Raw genomic sequence first — 14181 nt, forward strand, 5'->3', positions numbered from 1 at the left:
TCACCCCATGGATCCTCATCTTAATCCCCCCCCCCTTTTGCAGATACAGGTACCGATCTGCTGGATCCGTGGGATCCACAGGGTGAGCAGGATTCATAAGGTCCGCAGGAGCTACAACATGGATCCGTGGAGTAAGCGGGATCCGGGAGGTCCGCAGGCTTTAAAACGAGGATCCCCGTGGACCTCGTGCCACCGGCCACTTTCTTCCTAAGGCTGTGTGCCTTAGATCCGCGGGATCCTCATTTTACCCTCTCCTGCAGGGGACGATCCTAGGTAATTTGTTTTAAAGAACAGGGAGGCTGCTGGGAATTTAAGCGATCTCCCCCCACCCCTTCTGAAAGTCGAGCGCTCCAGTGAAAGCATAAATACAGAAGGGGAATTGAAACGGGACCTCCCACCAAACCAAGAAGCCCGCGTCTACTGAAGTGCCCTCTCCGGCCAGACGCACAAAAAAAGCCCAAATGCGCGAACAAGCTCCACCCACCGAGACGCCTCTGGGGCAAAAGTGCAAAGCAGGAGAAGGGGAACCAGATCACGGCGAGGGAGGTGCTGGAAAGCCGGGACCTGTCATCGTAGTCCCAGAGGAAGTGGCTGCTGGATCTCCCTCCCTCTCTCTCTCTGTTTTCGCCTTTGCCATTGTCCCGGACTTTGCTTGTCCTCTTGTACACTCCTTCTTTTACGCAGACTCTTATTCTCCTCCTCCGTTCCCCAAAGAACAGGAAAAACAGCAGTGAAACCCCCCTTCTCCTCCAAGTACATTTTGGCTCTGGATAAAAGGGAAACGAGTCGGGTCGCTGCCAGCACATGGACCCAGGCACCGGGATTCGCAGTCCGGAAGAGGATTTGCCTTTGCTGGCCGGGTGGATTCTAACACTGGTTTCAAGTCTTCAAACTTCCCTTTCTGAGATCGTGTGAGTTATTGGGGGAGTTTTGTTTCGGTTTTGATGATCCTCCCTCTCTCCCCCCTATTCACCCTGCTTGAGTGAGAAATCTGTCTCCCTTTTAAAAGATTTTTGGGGGGGGTTAATTTATACATTGTTTGACTTTCTTTTCCCTTTACTCCCCCGCGTCTAAAGTCAAAAGAGATTCAAGGGCAGAGCCGAGCTTAAGAGGAAGCCAGAAAGCAGAGAAGGGACAGTAGAACAAATCGCAAACTGGGCTACTGGTTAGTGCTGGATTTGTATTTTATTTTATTTTTTTTCAACAACAGGAAATCGGAGGAACTGAAAGGTATTGGCTCTATTTGCAGGATGCTCTAGGATTTAAGAGGGAGCCCTGGACTCTTGAGTTCTTGAATGCAAGGAAGGGGCACCAGGCCCAATGGCTTTCTTCCATTTGAGCGTGCAATAGAGGAATTGTACGCACAGTCTGACATAATGATCCGGCCGGGCTAGCGAGGGCTGCAATGGACCAGATACGGAACCTGTTGCTGAAGGCCACCATCTCGCCCCAGACACCCCCGACAGCACCCCAGCTCTGGACAGCCGTCTTTGACTATGAGTCAGGTGGGCAGGATGAGCTGACCCTGCGCAAGGGGGACCAGGTGGAGGTGTTGTCCCGAGATTCAGCCGTGTCTGGGGATGAGGGCTGGTGGGCAGGCAAGGTCAATGAGCAGCTGGGCATCTTCCCATGTAACTACGTGTGCCCTGGGGCAGGGGAACCAGGGCACCTGCCTGAGGTGGACTTTGATGAGCTGCGGCTGGAGGAGGTGATTGGTGCCGGTGGCTTCGGCAAAGTATACCGAGGCAACTGGCGGGGTGAACCAGTGGCAGTGAAGGCAGCACGCCAGGAGCCAGATGAAGACATCGGTGCCACGGCAGAGAAGGTGCGACAAGAGGCACGTCTCTTCGCCATGCTCCGGCACCCCAACATCATTGCACTGCGCTCTGTCTGCTTGCAACCACCCAATCTGTGCCTTGTAATGGAGTATGCCCGTGGCGGGCCCTTGAGCCGTGCACTTGCTGGCCGTCGCATCCCCCCACATGTACTCGTGCACTGGGCCGTGCAGATTGCCCGTGGCATGAACTACTTGCACAACGAAGCAATTGTGCCAGTCATCCATCGGGACCTAAAATCGGACAACAGTGAGTACTATGGCCCCTCCTCCAATTACCCTCACCACCAAACCCCCTTGCCAATCTGCATTCAATACCGCATTCCCTCCCCCCCCAAGAGCCAGATATATATGTATTGTGCTCCCCTCCCCGACACTGATTGAGTAGAATGTACATTTTTCTTAATTGTTGTTATTCGTAAAAGTTTGGAATGACTTTCCTTCTATAATTAGAGTTTTCTCTCATCTACTCACTTTTCATAAAGTACTGAAGACATATTTATTTCAGAAATTTACTAATGATGCTTCTTTTTCAAATAATCAAATCAAAAGAAAATTCTGGCCTAAAAGATATAGTTTCTAATCTCCTGTGTAATTTTATTAATATTTTGTTAACTGAGTTGAGCCCTCCTGTTGGGATGAATCGGTATAAAAAATCAAAGATTAGATTAGTAGTATCTAATAATTATTTTATATTGTAATTTGAATTATTTGCAAAGACATTTAAATTTTTTCAGTGAAGCATGAGGTCTCTTGTAATATGAGACCCTCATCTGTAGCTTGTCTAGTTCATATGTAAATCCAGCCCTGCCTCCCCCAGCTGCACTCCAGCCATCCCTCCCACACTCAAGATACCACCACCACTCCCACTCATATTCAATGCAACACCCCTCCTCCAACCATGCTCAAAATACCATTACCCCTCCCTCCCCTTCCTTCACACAAAGTAAAGCCATAGTGTTGTCTACTTGAACCTAAAGTCAGGCAACAGTGAGCAGCCTCTCCCCTCACCCATACTCGCTTGATGCCACTTCCCCTCTTTCACATAGTATATTTCATGTAACTCCAATCCTACGCATTCCATGCCTCCCCCTCTACCCCACACAGCAAGGTCATAGCCTTCATTATCCATCTGGACCTTAAATTGGACCACACTTAATACCCCATTCAATTTCCCCAACACCCTTTATACAGCACCCATCCCCCCAGCTATACCAAATGCAGTACCTACTTAATACACCCCACACCCTTCCCTATTCACATCCACACTAAACATATCTACTCCTGCTCCTGAAATCTTCTATCCCTCTCTCATGTTCTAAACATACAGTACTCAATACCTTTGCTCCTCCAGCATCAACATTAAATACGCCATGTCCTCATTCAGTGACAGCATCCCTGTCTCTACTCCCTCTCTCACACAGCAAGACCATAGCGCCTGCACCCACTGGCACCTTTTATCTGATAACAGTAGTGCCAGTAGTGAGTGCCCCCCCAAACACACTAAATAACCCTCCCCCCTCTCTATGTGTGGAGTGGCCTAGTGGTTAGAGCAACTGCCTCAGCACCTTGAGGTTGCGAGTTCAGTTCCCACCGTAGCTCCTTGTGATTGGGCATGTCACTTCATTGCCCCATGTAAACTGCTTTGATTGTGTAAACCACACAGAAAGAGCAGTACATCAAGTCCCTCCTCACATTTGAAGTAAATATTCTTGTTCTTCCTCCTTCATACAGGAGCAATGAATGGTACTTCATTCTGTCCCATGCCATCTAAATACTCCCATCCCCCCCCCTCATTGACCCTTATTATTTCATTTCACACCAAATGTCCCCTAGCTCTTGCCCAGCACACTTGATATCCCTACTCTATCTTTCCACAATCAATACCCTGCAGCTTCCTATATACTAATACTCTTATATACCTGCATACTAATGTTCCATATACCCCAGCCCCTCCTCCCTATACTGAAAATATCCCTCTTTCTCCTCTATTCTTTCTCCCACCTTTTTTTTTCTGAAAATGGAACAAGCAAGCTCCAGGTTGGGAGGTGTTTTAATATCTAGGGCAGTGTATCGCAAACTGTGTGCCTCCTGAGATTTCAGGTGTGCCTCGAGACGCTGGGGAGGAGGAGAGGCACCAGCTGACTGCCTGCAAGATGTGCCAGCACCTCTCCTTCTCTCCCTGCGTCTTCACTGCCAGCACCCCCCACTAGTGGCTCAGGGCCCGTCTGGAGGGCCCGGGCGGATGTCGACGTGATGATGGCGTGCCTGCGCGTGACATCATTGCGTCAATGCCTCGAGCCGCGGCCACTACATTTAATGTGCCGCGGCTTGACAAAGTTTGCGGGACACTGATCTAGGTTTATCACTGTGTTATAAAACCCCAGACTGGAGCAGACTGTTGTTCCTAGTCTCCTGCCTCCCCACCCACCACCCTCCAAAAGTAGATGGGATCGTAAGGGGGGGGGGCAGGTGCAGTAGTTATACAGTAGAAACCGATATTACCAATGATTTAATCAGAATCGTGGATCAGTCCGATATCAACATCTGTGCCCAGTACAAAAGCCACATGTTCTGCAGAATGCCCGTCTTGTTCTTCTCTGCATTATTGTTGTCCTGTTATAATTTATTTCTGACAAGAGATTTTTTTTTTTTCCCAGCCAAAAGGTGCAATGAACTTTTAATGTGGCTGCTCTTCAGCTCTGTGTGTTTGTTTTTCCTGTTTTACTTGTATCCATGTGTCACCTGCAAAGGGCTCTGATGCTGGTTTCCTGTTCTGCTCTCCTTGCTGTATTTCCGCTTTACATATATCGGCATGACACCTACACGAGGTTTTGTAAAGATCCACTCTTCAGTTGTATGTGCTGTATTTGCTCTTTTTGTCCTAATTCAACACATACTTGGGATCTAATACCATAACATAAAATCAACTTCTAGACCGCATAACCCAAAGAGTTTCTTTGAAGCTCACTGAAAACATTTTCTCCCTTCCTATTGTTTTTTTTTCCCTTACTCGTCTTATTTACTATCATTAACTTGTATTTCTTTCCCTATTTTTTTCCTTTTGTATCATATGTTTTGACAAGTCAGTCGTACTTATCTGGTTTGTTTCCCCTTGATAATTGTAATTTATTATTTTACTCCTTTGTACATCGCTTAGAATTTTGAATAAGCGATTAATCAAATCCATAATAAACTTGAAACTTTACAAAAGATTAAATAATTATTAACATCAGGGTGAGCGATCGGAATGTAACTTAAAATGTCAAAATGAAGTAAAATAAGAAATAAATTTGAAGGTGTTAGTTTCTCAAAAACTTGGAAAACAAATAAGTTTTCAAATGCCTTTTAAAATGTAAATAACATGTTCTTAAAGACCTTGTCCCAAGTTGCTGCTTGATATGAGAGTGCATGTTCATGATAACATGCAACCCCTGACCGAATTTGCAACCCCTGACCGATGGAAAGACCTACAGAGAATATGATCTTCGAAGATGCTTTTGAGTAGAACTGAGAAATGTTTCAATTAGATAATAATATGGAACTTGTCCAACAAAGACTTTATAATAGAAGCAACCCAACTTAAAAATAATACATGCCTCAATCGGTAACCAATTGGTAACCAATATACAGGTTACAATTTGTCATAGTTCCAGAGCAAGGTTTTTCAATACAAGTTTTATCCTTACTTGACACATACTTGGAATCTAAAACCAATACAGTACTCCCCCGAAATTCGCGGGGGTTCCTGGAATGGAACCCCTGCGAATTTCAAAAACCCGCAAATGCGGTTTTTCACCTGTCAAAAGGCAGGGGAGGCAAGAGAGGGCAACTGGAGCGCCAGTGGGTGAAGAAAATCACTTGCGGTCTGCTCCGACCGCCTCTTCCTGTAGTAAAGTCGGGCTATACCAATCAGGAGCTGCTTTGACACGCAGCTCTTGATTGATGTAACCCGACTTTACTACAGGAAGAAGTGGTCGGAAAAGACTGCGAGTTCGCAATTTGCGAACCACGAATTCACGGGGGAACACTGTATACACAATATGCAGTTTACAGGATAAATTTGACATAGTTACAGTTCAAGATTTATCAATATAAGTTTTTATCCTAATGTGATACATAATCAATATACATTAATATTGGCCTTAGGCAGGAGAGTTAGGTGAAGAGGTGTGTTTTTATTGCTTTTCTAAGGTTGAGGAGTCCTTTAAGGAATCTGATCTGTGGGGGCAGTTGATTCCAGTGGTTCGGTATAAAGTGGGAGTAGGAATGTCATTTTGCGGTCCGCAGTTGACCAGGGGTCATTTTGAGGTATATTTCATCCTGGGAACAGAAGAACTTGTTAGGCACGTACGGAGGAAGCTTAGTTGTCATGCAGCCTGGTGCCATATCATACAAAGTTTTGAACGCTAGCATCGGGCCCTTGATGTCCTCTTTGGCTCTGAGTGCTGCATATCTGCTTTACATGTTTAAGAATGTGTTTTTGTGTGGGAGTTCTTTTGATGATGATCAGCACAGCATCGCCCTTCTTCATCCACTTTGTAGGGCTTGGTGGAATTTTCAGCCCTTCAGCTTTCATGTAAAATTCTTCACTACAGGGTCCAGAAGTCTGGTGTTATGTGGGTGTGTCAGAAAGCCTGGAGCAGCCTACAGTTGCAGGAATTTGGTTGCCGGGCAACAGTTCCAGACTATCTCCCAGCAACAGAAGGCATACAGCAAGGATAACACAATAGCACAGGAAACCCCTGGGGTTATCTGAGAGAGGCAGAGGCTGGCTAGATGGGACCCGGAACTCCCTAGCCCCACCCCTTCATCACCTGCTGCTATGGTTTTGCAACAGGCAGATTGATACAGTCCTGCTTTTATTCTTCCCCCTCCACATTGCACCTGCGGGATGGGCAGGTCCTGCTTAAATCAAAGAAACTGAAACTAAAGGTCCAGAGATGCAATGGGGAGAAAGGGAAGTAAATCAAAGACCAGCTGTTGCTTAGTAAGCTCTATTGGGTAAGGACTTGGTAGCTGTCTAATGTATGCTGGCCAAAGCAGACTGCTGCTGACGGTGTCTTCTGATTATTAATGCTTCAGTGTGCCTGATGTGGATGTGGGGCGCAGTGAAAGGAAGGACACACATATACATATAAGAGGGGTAGGGGTTAAGTGCCAAAATGGTGGCATTCAAGTCATGGGAACAGGCAAGGGAGCCTCGATGTGCTGCCTCCAGCTTCGAAGCATCTTTGGTTTTATGTTTGTGTGGATTTTTCTCACCCTGTTTGCAGTTGTAGCCCAGGGGTTACATTCAGGAACAGAAGATTTTGGGCATATGGCTGAGTCCATGACAGCAATGAGCATGACTCGCCGTAGAAGCCATGAAAAGATGGGGTAGCTTTGTAGTCTTGTTAGAGTAAGCTAGGACAAAACAGCCTAGGTCTGACTAGACTTAGGAGGGGGTTTCCGGTGCGAACGGGAACAATTGGAGCCCCCCTTCTCCCACTCTGCTCCATTTCCTGAAAGCTTTCACCAGTTCTTTGAGCAGTTTCCTGCTCCCGGATCTTCATCCTTACGGACAATGGAGACACTAGTGTGCCAGGATTGTTTGGGAGAAGGGGGGAGAGCGAGGAGGAGGGGGAGAGCCTGCCCAGCAATCTGCTTACTGTAGAGATCTGACATGCATCCCAAATCTGCAAGGAATATTTGTGGTCTCTGCTTTTATCTTGCTATCAGCACAAGAGTTACCAGAATGCATGGGTGTGGGGAAGATCAGATTCGCAGAAAGGCCAGACAGAAAAATGGTCTTCTAGGAGCTCTCTTTTAAGGGGAGAGTTGGTGGAGGGTTGGAGTGCTATTTTACAGCTACTGTGGATATGGTGCACTGGGAAAGGGGGTGGAGGATGACCCAAGAGTCCTGACTCTTCATCTGTCTCTCTTCTATGCCCTTACCAGCTGCAGGGGCCAGAAGACAATGGGCCACTTATGGAGACCATTGGACAGATACAGGAATGTGTCCAGTGGCCTACAGGTCATCTTTCCAGTGCTGCTGTATACTGTGAGAGAGGAGGAGGAGGGGATTTTTGTGAAGAGGATGAGGATCATTGATGCTGTGTGTTTCTAAATGTTGCTATATAATCCTACCATTTCACGCTATATATAATTTGAAAGGAGTAGAAGGGATGATTGTGGATGAGGATCATCAGTGCTGTGTGCTTCTCAGTGCCGTGTTTCATATGAAGAAGCAGGATTATTATGGAGGCAAGGAAGCTTTTCAATGCTGTGAGATCTTCAGTGATATGGCATGATAGGAGATAGAGATGAGAATTATCGATGCTGTATACCAGTAGTCTTTAACATATAGTCCTCAAACAGTTGGTTGAAATGCTCTTCAAATCTATAAATGTGTTAATTTCAGTCTTGTCCATTTGATATAGTAACTGCAAACAATCTCTTAAGTATGTTACACAGGTGTCTCATTTATGGAACTTGTTACTGTTGACAATCCAAAATAAAGTGAGTTTTTAAAATCTATCCTTGAGATGTTGTAGAGTCAACACTAATGCTAATTTTTAATATTTAATACGTAGTTGAGGTGGTTTACAAAATTAGTAGTGCATGTAAGCTTGAAATCTTTTGGTGGCCCTGAGATCTTATTCTCATATTCACACTGCGGCCCTTTACGTGAAAAAGGTTTGAGACCACTGTGTATAATGTGAGAAGTAAAAGAGGGATTATGATGAAGAGTGAGGATCATCAATGCAGTTAGCTCCTCGGTGCTGTTATGCAACGTGATAAAGTTGCACTGAGGCTGGAACCCGTCTCTCTTGCTCCACAGAAACTCAGGATGTACAGAGACATGTGTATTTCCTGATTATTGTGAACTTCGCTGTCAGGTCTCTGCCCAGAGGAAGGAATGTGGAAACTGCATTCTGCAGTGACGCAGAAAACCTTCATTAGCCCCGAGGGCCCGGAAGCCCCACACTATTTTAGCGCCTCCCCCACCCCCTCCCGAACTTGGGCGCCACTTCAGCCCTGGAGGAGTGTGAAAGGGTGAGGAGAGTTTGATCTGTGTCATAACAAATGGGTGCCAACGCCAGCTTCTTCCCTTGAACCAAATAAAATGAGAATCTCCCCAAACTAATCACTGGCACTGCTATCAACTCTGTGCCTCAGTTCTAATCCCTGGCTCTCACTGACTTTGTGTGTATCTTTGGGGTGCTTTATTTCTAAGCCTCAGCTCTGTCACCATGCACATTGGGAAGAATAACCCAGATCACAGTTACTGATTGCTAGGGTCCACCTTGGGGGTTAGCATCCAAGAAAAGGATCTGGTTGACATTGTCGACTATACGATGAAACCTTCCGCAAACGGGATGTCAGGAATTATTAAAAAAGGGATGGTTAACAAGACTATGAATGTTGTAATGCCCCTGTATCACTCTATGGTGCGACCTCACCTGGAGTATTGCATTCAATTCTGGTCTCCTTATCTCAAGAAAGATAGAGCTGCACTAGAAAAGTTTCAAATAAGAGCAATCAAGATGATAAAGGGGATGGAACTCCTCTCATATGAGGAATGACTAAAAAGGTTGGGGCTCTTCAGTTTGGAAAAGAGACTTGTGAGGGGAGATATGATTGAAGTCTACAAAATCCTGAGTGGAATAGAATGGCTACAAGAAGATCAATTTTTCACTCCGTCAAAAATTACAAAGACTAGGAGATACTCAATAAAGTTACAGGGAAATACTTTTAAAACCAATAGGAGGAAATATTTTTTCACTCAGAGAATAGTTAAGTTCTGAAGCATTGCCAGAGGTTGTGTAAGAGCAGATAGCATAGCTGGTTTTAAGAAAGGTTTAGACAATTTCCTGGAGGAAAAATCCATAGTCTTTTATTAAGAAAGACATGAGGGAAGCCACTGCTTTCCCTGGATCGATAGCATGGAATGTTCCTACTCCTTGGGTTTTAGCCAGGTACTAGGGACCTGGATTGGCCACTCTGAGAACGAGTTACTAGGCTTGATGGGTCATTGGTCTGACCCACTTTGGCTGTTCTTATGTCATACGGATCCTGCTTGGAGGGGGAGTTGGAAGGAGAGAGAGACAGAAAGAGAAGCACCAATGGTAGTGATGGTGAGGAGTTGGAAGGAGAGACAGAGAAACACCCATGGATGGGGTGGGGGGTTGGAAGGAGACAGAAACATACAGAGAAGCACCTGTGGGGGGGTGAGAGTAGGAAGGTGGAGAGAGGGAGCTTTTGGGGAATAGAGTGAAGAGAGAGAGAGGCAAATGCTGGGATGGGGAGATTGAGAAAGATGGTGGAGGGGGATGAGGGATGCAGTATCATGAGGAGGGGGCAATAGAGAAAAGAGAGAGATAGATAAAGAAGATGGAAGAGAAGCTGGATGGAGGTGGAATATGGGGACAGGAATACTACTACTACCACTACTAATAATTTCTATAGCCCTACTAGACATCGCTACTAGACATACGCAGCTCTGTACATCAAATCACAGAAGACAGTCCCTGCTCAAAAGAGCTTACAATCTAGTCAAGACAGACTAGGTAGAAGAATGGCCTTGGAGGCAAGGGATAGAGCTTGGACTGATACTACTACTACATGCTATTAGACATACGCAGCAGCACTGTACACATTCTGTGCAGGTAAAGGCGTGCAGAGGATGAGAAGGGTGGCTAAAAAATAAGTGAAAGGTGGGTGTTGGGGCAGGGCATGGTAGGGTAGGGGTGAGTGTTGGAGGAGCTGGGGGCGTTCTCTTTTTTTTTTTTTTTTTCTTCTTCACAAATATGGTAACTCTACTCTCATCATGTTCTCATTATATTGTCCTTGGTAGTAGCATTCAAAGTTCAGTATATTCTGTTGAAAGTGCTCGCCTTCCTCCTCTGAGTATGTTTCCATGTTCTTCTTGAATGAACATCAAGGACATGGACTTTGAGAGTCTTCCTACAGCCCATTTTACTGTAATTCTTCACCAGATTCTCAACCAACGCTACATAGTTTTTTGCCTTGTGATTGCCCAGGAAGCCCCGAACCATTGTGACAAAGCTGTCCCAAGCCACTTTTTCCTTCCTAGTTAACTTCTTGGGAAATTCCAGGATCTTTATCTGTGGTCTGATGAAGACACCTGCTTTGACCTTTGCCTCAGACAGATTAGGGAAGATGTCTTGAAGGTACTTGAAGGCTGCTGACTCCTTATCTAGAGCTCAGGCAGATTGTTTTATTAGGCCCAATTTGATGTGCAGTGGTGGCATCGGCACCTTTTGGGGGTCCACCAGTGGTTCCCATTTGACATTGTGTCTCCCCACAGAGAACTTGGTCTGCTGTGGCCAGTCCTGCCTTTGGTAGTGCGCCTTTGTGTCCTTGCTGTCCCAAAAGTAGAGATAACAGGAAATTTGATAAAACTGTCTTGGAGACCCATTAGGAATGCCCACATTTTGAAGTCTCCAATGAACTCTCAGCCTTACTCATCATATTTCAAGACATCTAGTAAGGTCTTAATGCTATTGTAATCCTTTTTGAGGCGCACTGAGTCAGCCAGTGGAAGAGACTGGTACTTGTTCTTGTTATGGAGCAGCATGGCTTTGATGCTCCTGGATGAGCTATCAATGAAGAGATTCCACTCTTTTGGGTTACAGGCTATTCCAATTGCCTCAAACAGACTGGTCACATTGTGGCAGAATTTTCCCCTGATCTGTGACTTGCACACTTTCATCTAAGAAGTTCACCGCTTGAATCTAGATGTCAAAAGCTCGGCATTGGATTTGGTGAGACCAAGATCTCTGATTAAGTCATTGAGGTCTGCTTGGTGTGGATAGTATGGATTTCTCTCATCAACTGCATCACCAATATTGTAAACTGAATCTACAACATCTCCCTCGCTCTCTGACTTTCTGCTCTCTTAGAACATAAGAAATGCCTTCGCCGGATCAGACCCTAGGTCCATCCCATCCGGCGACCCGCACACACGGAGGCCAATCCCGGTGTTCCCTGCTAAGACCTTGTTTACCCGTATCCCTCAATGTGGTTTGCAAGAAGGTGTGCATCCAACTTGCTCTTGAATCCTGAAATGGTGGTCTCCGACACATCCTCCTCCGGGAGAGCATTCCAAGCGTCCACCACTCGCTGTGAGAAACAGAACTTTCTAATATTTGTCCTGGGCCTGGTGCCCCTCAGTTTCAGTCCATGACCCCTTGTCCAAGTCACATTTGACAATGTGAATAACGATGTTTTTTGCTCTATTTTGTCAAATCCTTATAGTATTTTGAAAGTCTCTATCATATCCCCTCGCAGCCTTCTCTTCTCAAGGGTGAACAATCCCAGTTTTTTGAGGCGTTCATTATAGCTCAAATTCTTGATGCCTCTTACTAGCTTCGTGGCTCGCCTCTGCACCCTCTCCAACAGGGTTATATCCTTCTTCAGGTAGGGAGACCAATGTTGGATACAGTATTCCAAGTGTGGTTTGACCATTGCTCTGTAAAGTGGCATTATGACGTCCGCCAATCTCCTCGTGATTCCCTTCTTTATCATGCCCAACATTCTGTTTGCTTTCTTTGCCGCCGCTGCGCATTGAGCCGACAACTTCAGGGTCTTGTCTATCAGTACCCCCAGATCCCTTTCTTGCTCGCTCTTTCCCAATGCAGCACCTAACATTTTGTATTCATGTTCCTTGTTCTTCTTGCCCAGGTGCATCACTTTGCATTTTTCTATATTAAACTTCATCTGCCACTTTTCCGCCCATTTCTCTAGCGGGTTCAAATCTCTCTGGAGTTCTTCTCTGTCCTTTTGTGTCCCAACTTCCTTACACAGTTTTGTGTTGTCCGCAAACTTGATTAAATTACTTGTTGTTTCTTCTTCTAAGTCGTTTATGAAAATATTAAACAAGATTGGCCCAAAAACCGAACCCTTGGGCACACCGCTTGTCACTTTTTCCCAATCCGAGAACTTCCCATTTATGCCCACCCTCTGCAATCTGTTTTCCAACTATCCGCTTATCCATCTTAGTACATCCCCTTCTATTCCATGGCTTTGTAGTTTCTTCAGAAGCCTTGCATGTGGAACCTTATCGAATGCTTTCTGGAAGTCCAAGAATATTATATCCACCGGTTCACCGTTATCGATTTGTTTGTTCACCTCCTCAAAAAATTGAATTAAATTTGTCAAACATGACTTCCCTTTCCTGAAGCCGTGTTGACTAGTTCTCATCAGATCGTGATTTTCCAGGTGTTGCACTATGCTATCTTTTATTATTGCTTCAACCATCTTCCCTGGAACCGATGTAAGACTCACAGGTCTATAATTGCCTGGTTCTCCTCTCGATCCTTTTTTGAAGATTGGGATGACATTCGCTATCTTCCAGTTTTCTGGTATTCACCCGGTTCTGATCGACAAGTTAGCTAGGGATTGTAATAGTTCTCCGATTTCTACTTTAAGCTCCTTTAGCACTCTCGGATGAATTCCATCTGGTCCAGGGGATTTGTCACTTTTTAGTTTGTCGATCTGATAGTATATCATGTCCAAATCCACATTCACAGTGGTGAGGCTTTCCTCTATTTCTCCCTTGAATACTTTCCCTATTTCAGGTATTGATGCTGTGTCCTCCTTGGTAAAGACAGATGCAAAGAATGAGTTTAGCCTATCCGCAATCTGTTTGTCTTCCTTGGTGCACTCTTTTCTTCTTTGGTCATCGAGAGGGCCTACTGCCTCCTTTGCTGATTTCTTCCCTTTTATGTATCTAAAAAAGGGCTTGAAGTTTTTGGCTTCTTGCGCTATCTTTTCCTCATAGGCCAGTGTTCTCCACAGCGCTTTTTAGCCGGGCGCTCTGCCCAGCAAATTTACATTACCGCCCGGCTGTCATCTGCCGAATCCTGCTGCCACCACTGCTTAACGTGCATCCTGAAGAGCCGCCGAAAGACTCCCGCCGGACTTAAAACAAACCCCAGCAAGTGACTCGAACCCGGCTTCCCTCCGAAACCGGAAGTTATGTTGGGGGGGGTAGGGAAGAGAAGCCGGCACGGACCATTAGAGCCCCGGAGCATGCGGGAGATAGGCCAGCCACGGAGGGAAGCTGTCTCCGTCTGCTGAGAGGGGAGAGCGCTAAAGCAGATGAGATGCCAGGTGAATGCTCTAAGGTTCAGAGCACTTGTGCAATAAATTTCTGTATCCTCAGTGGCTATATGGGCCTCTGGGCTGAAAGAGTAAGGTAATGCATTTGATATACGACTTTTCTCTGTGTTAGTAAAATTGTCAAGGAGCCCAGGGTACATACTCTGTTTGGGGGGGGGGAGGTGTTTGCATGGCTATCAATGCTCTTTCTGGTGGAAAAGCAGGTATGTGCATGTGGG

The 14181-nt window shown here is 45.8% G+C and overlaps 1 protein-coding gene across 3 annotated transcripts in view; it reads left to right on the top strand.

The window, feature by feature from the left end:
* Positions 1-372: 372 nt before the first annotated feature.
* Positions 373-14181, top strand: part of MAP3K11 (mitogen-activated protein kinase kinase kinase 11) — a 53031-nt gene continuing 39222 nt past the window's right edge. Inside the window, exons 1-2 of one of the 3 annotated variants that reach the window (XM_033953727.1) lie at positions 373-911; positions 1077-1165. In XM_033953727.1, the coding sequence (XP_033809618.1) occupies positions 805-911; positions 1077-1165 (196 nt within the window). In that variant the 5' untranslated portion in view covers positions 373-804. Of the gene's footprint in view, positions 2085-14181 lie in introns of all 3 variants that reach the window. The other 2 variants (XM_033953726.1, XM_033953725.1) reach the window with 2 other exon arrangements.

The sequence above is a fragment of the Geotrypetes seraphini genome, chromosome 8 (assembly GCF_902459505.1).
Source record: "Geotrypetes seraphini chromosome 8, aGeoSer1.1, whole genome shotgun sequence".
NCBI lineage: Eukaryota > Metazoa > Chordata > Amphibia > Gymnophiona > Dermophiidae > Geotrypetes > Geotrypetes seraphini.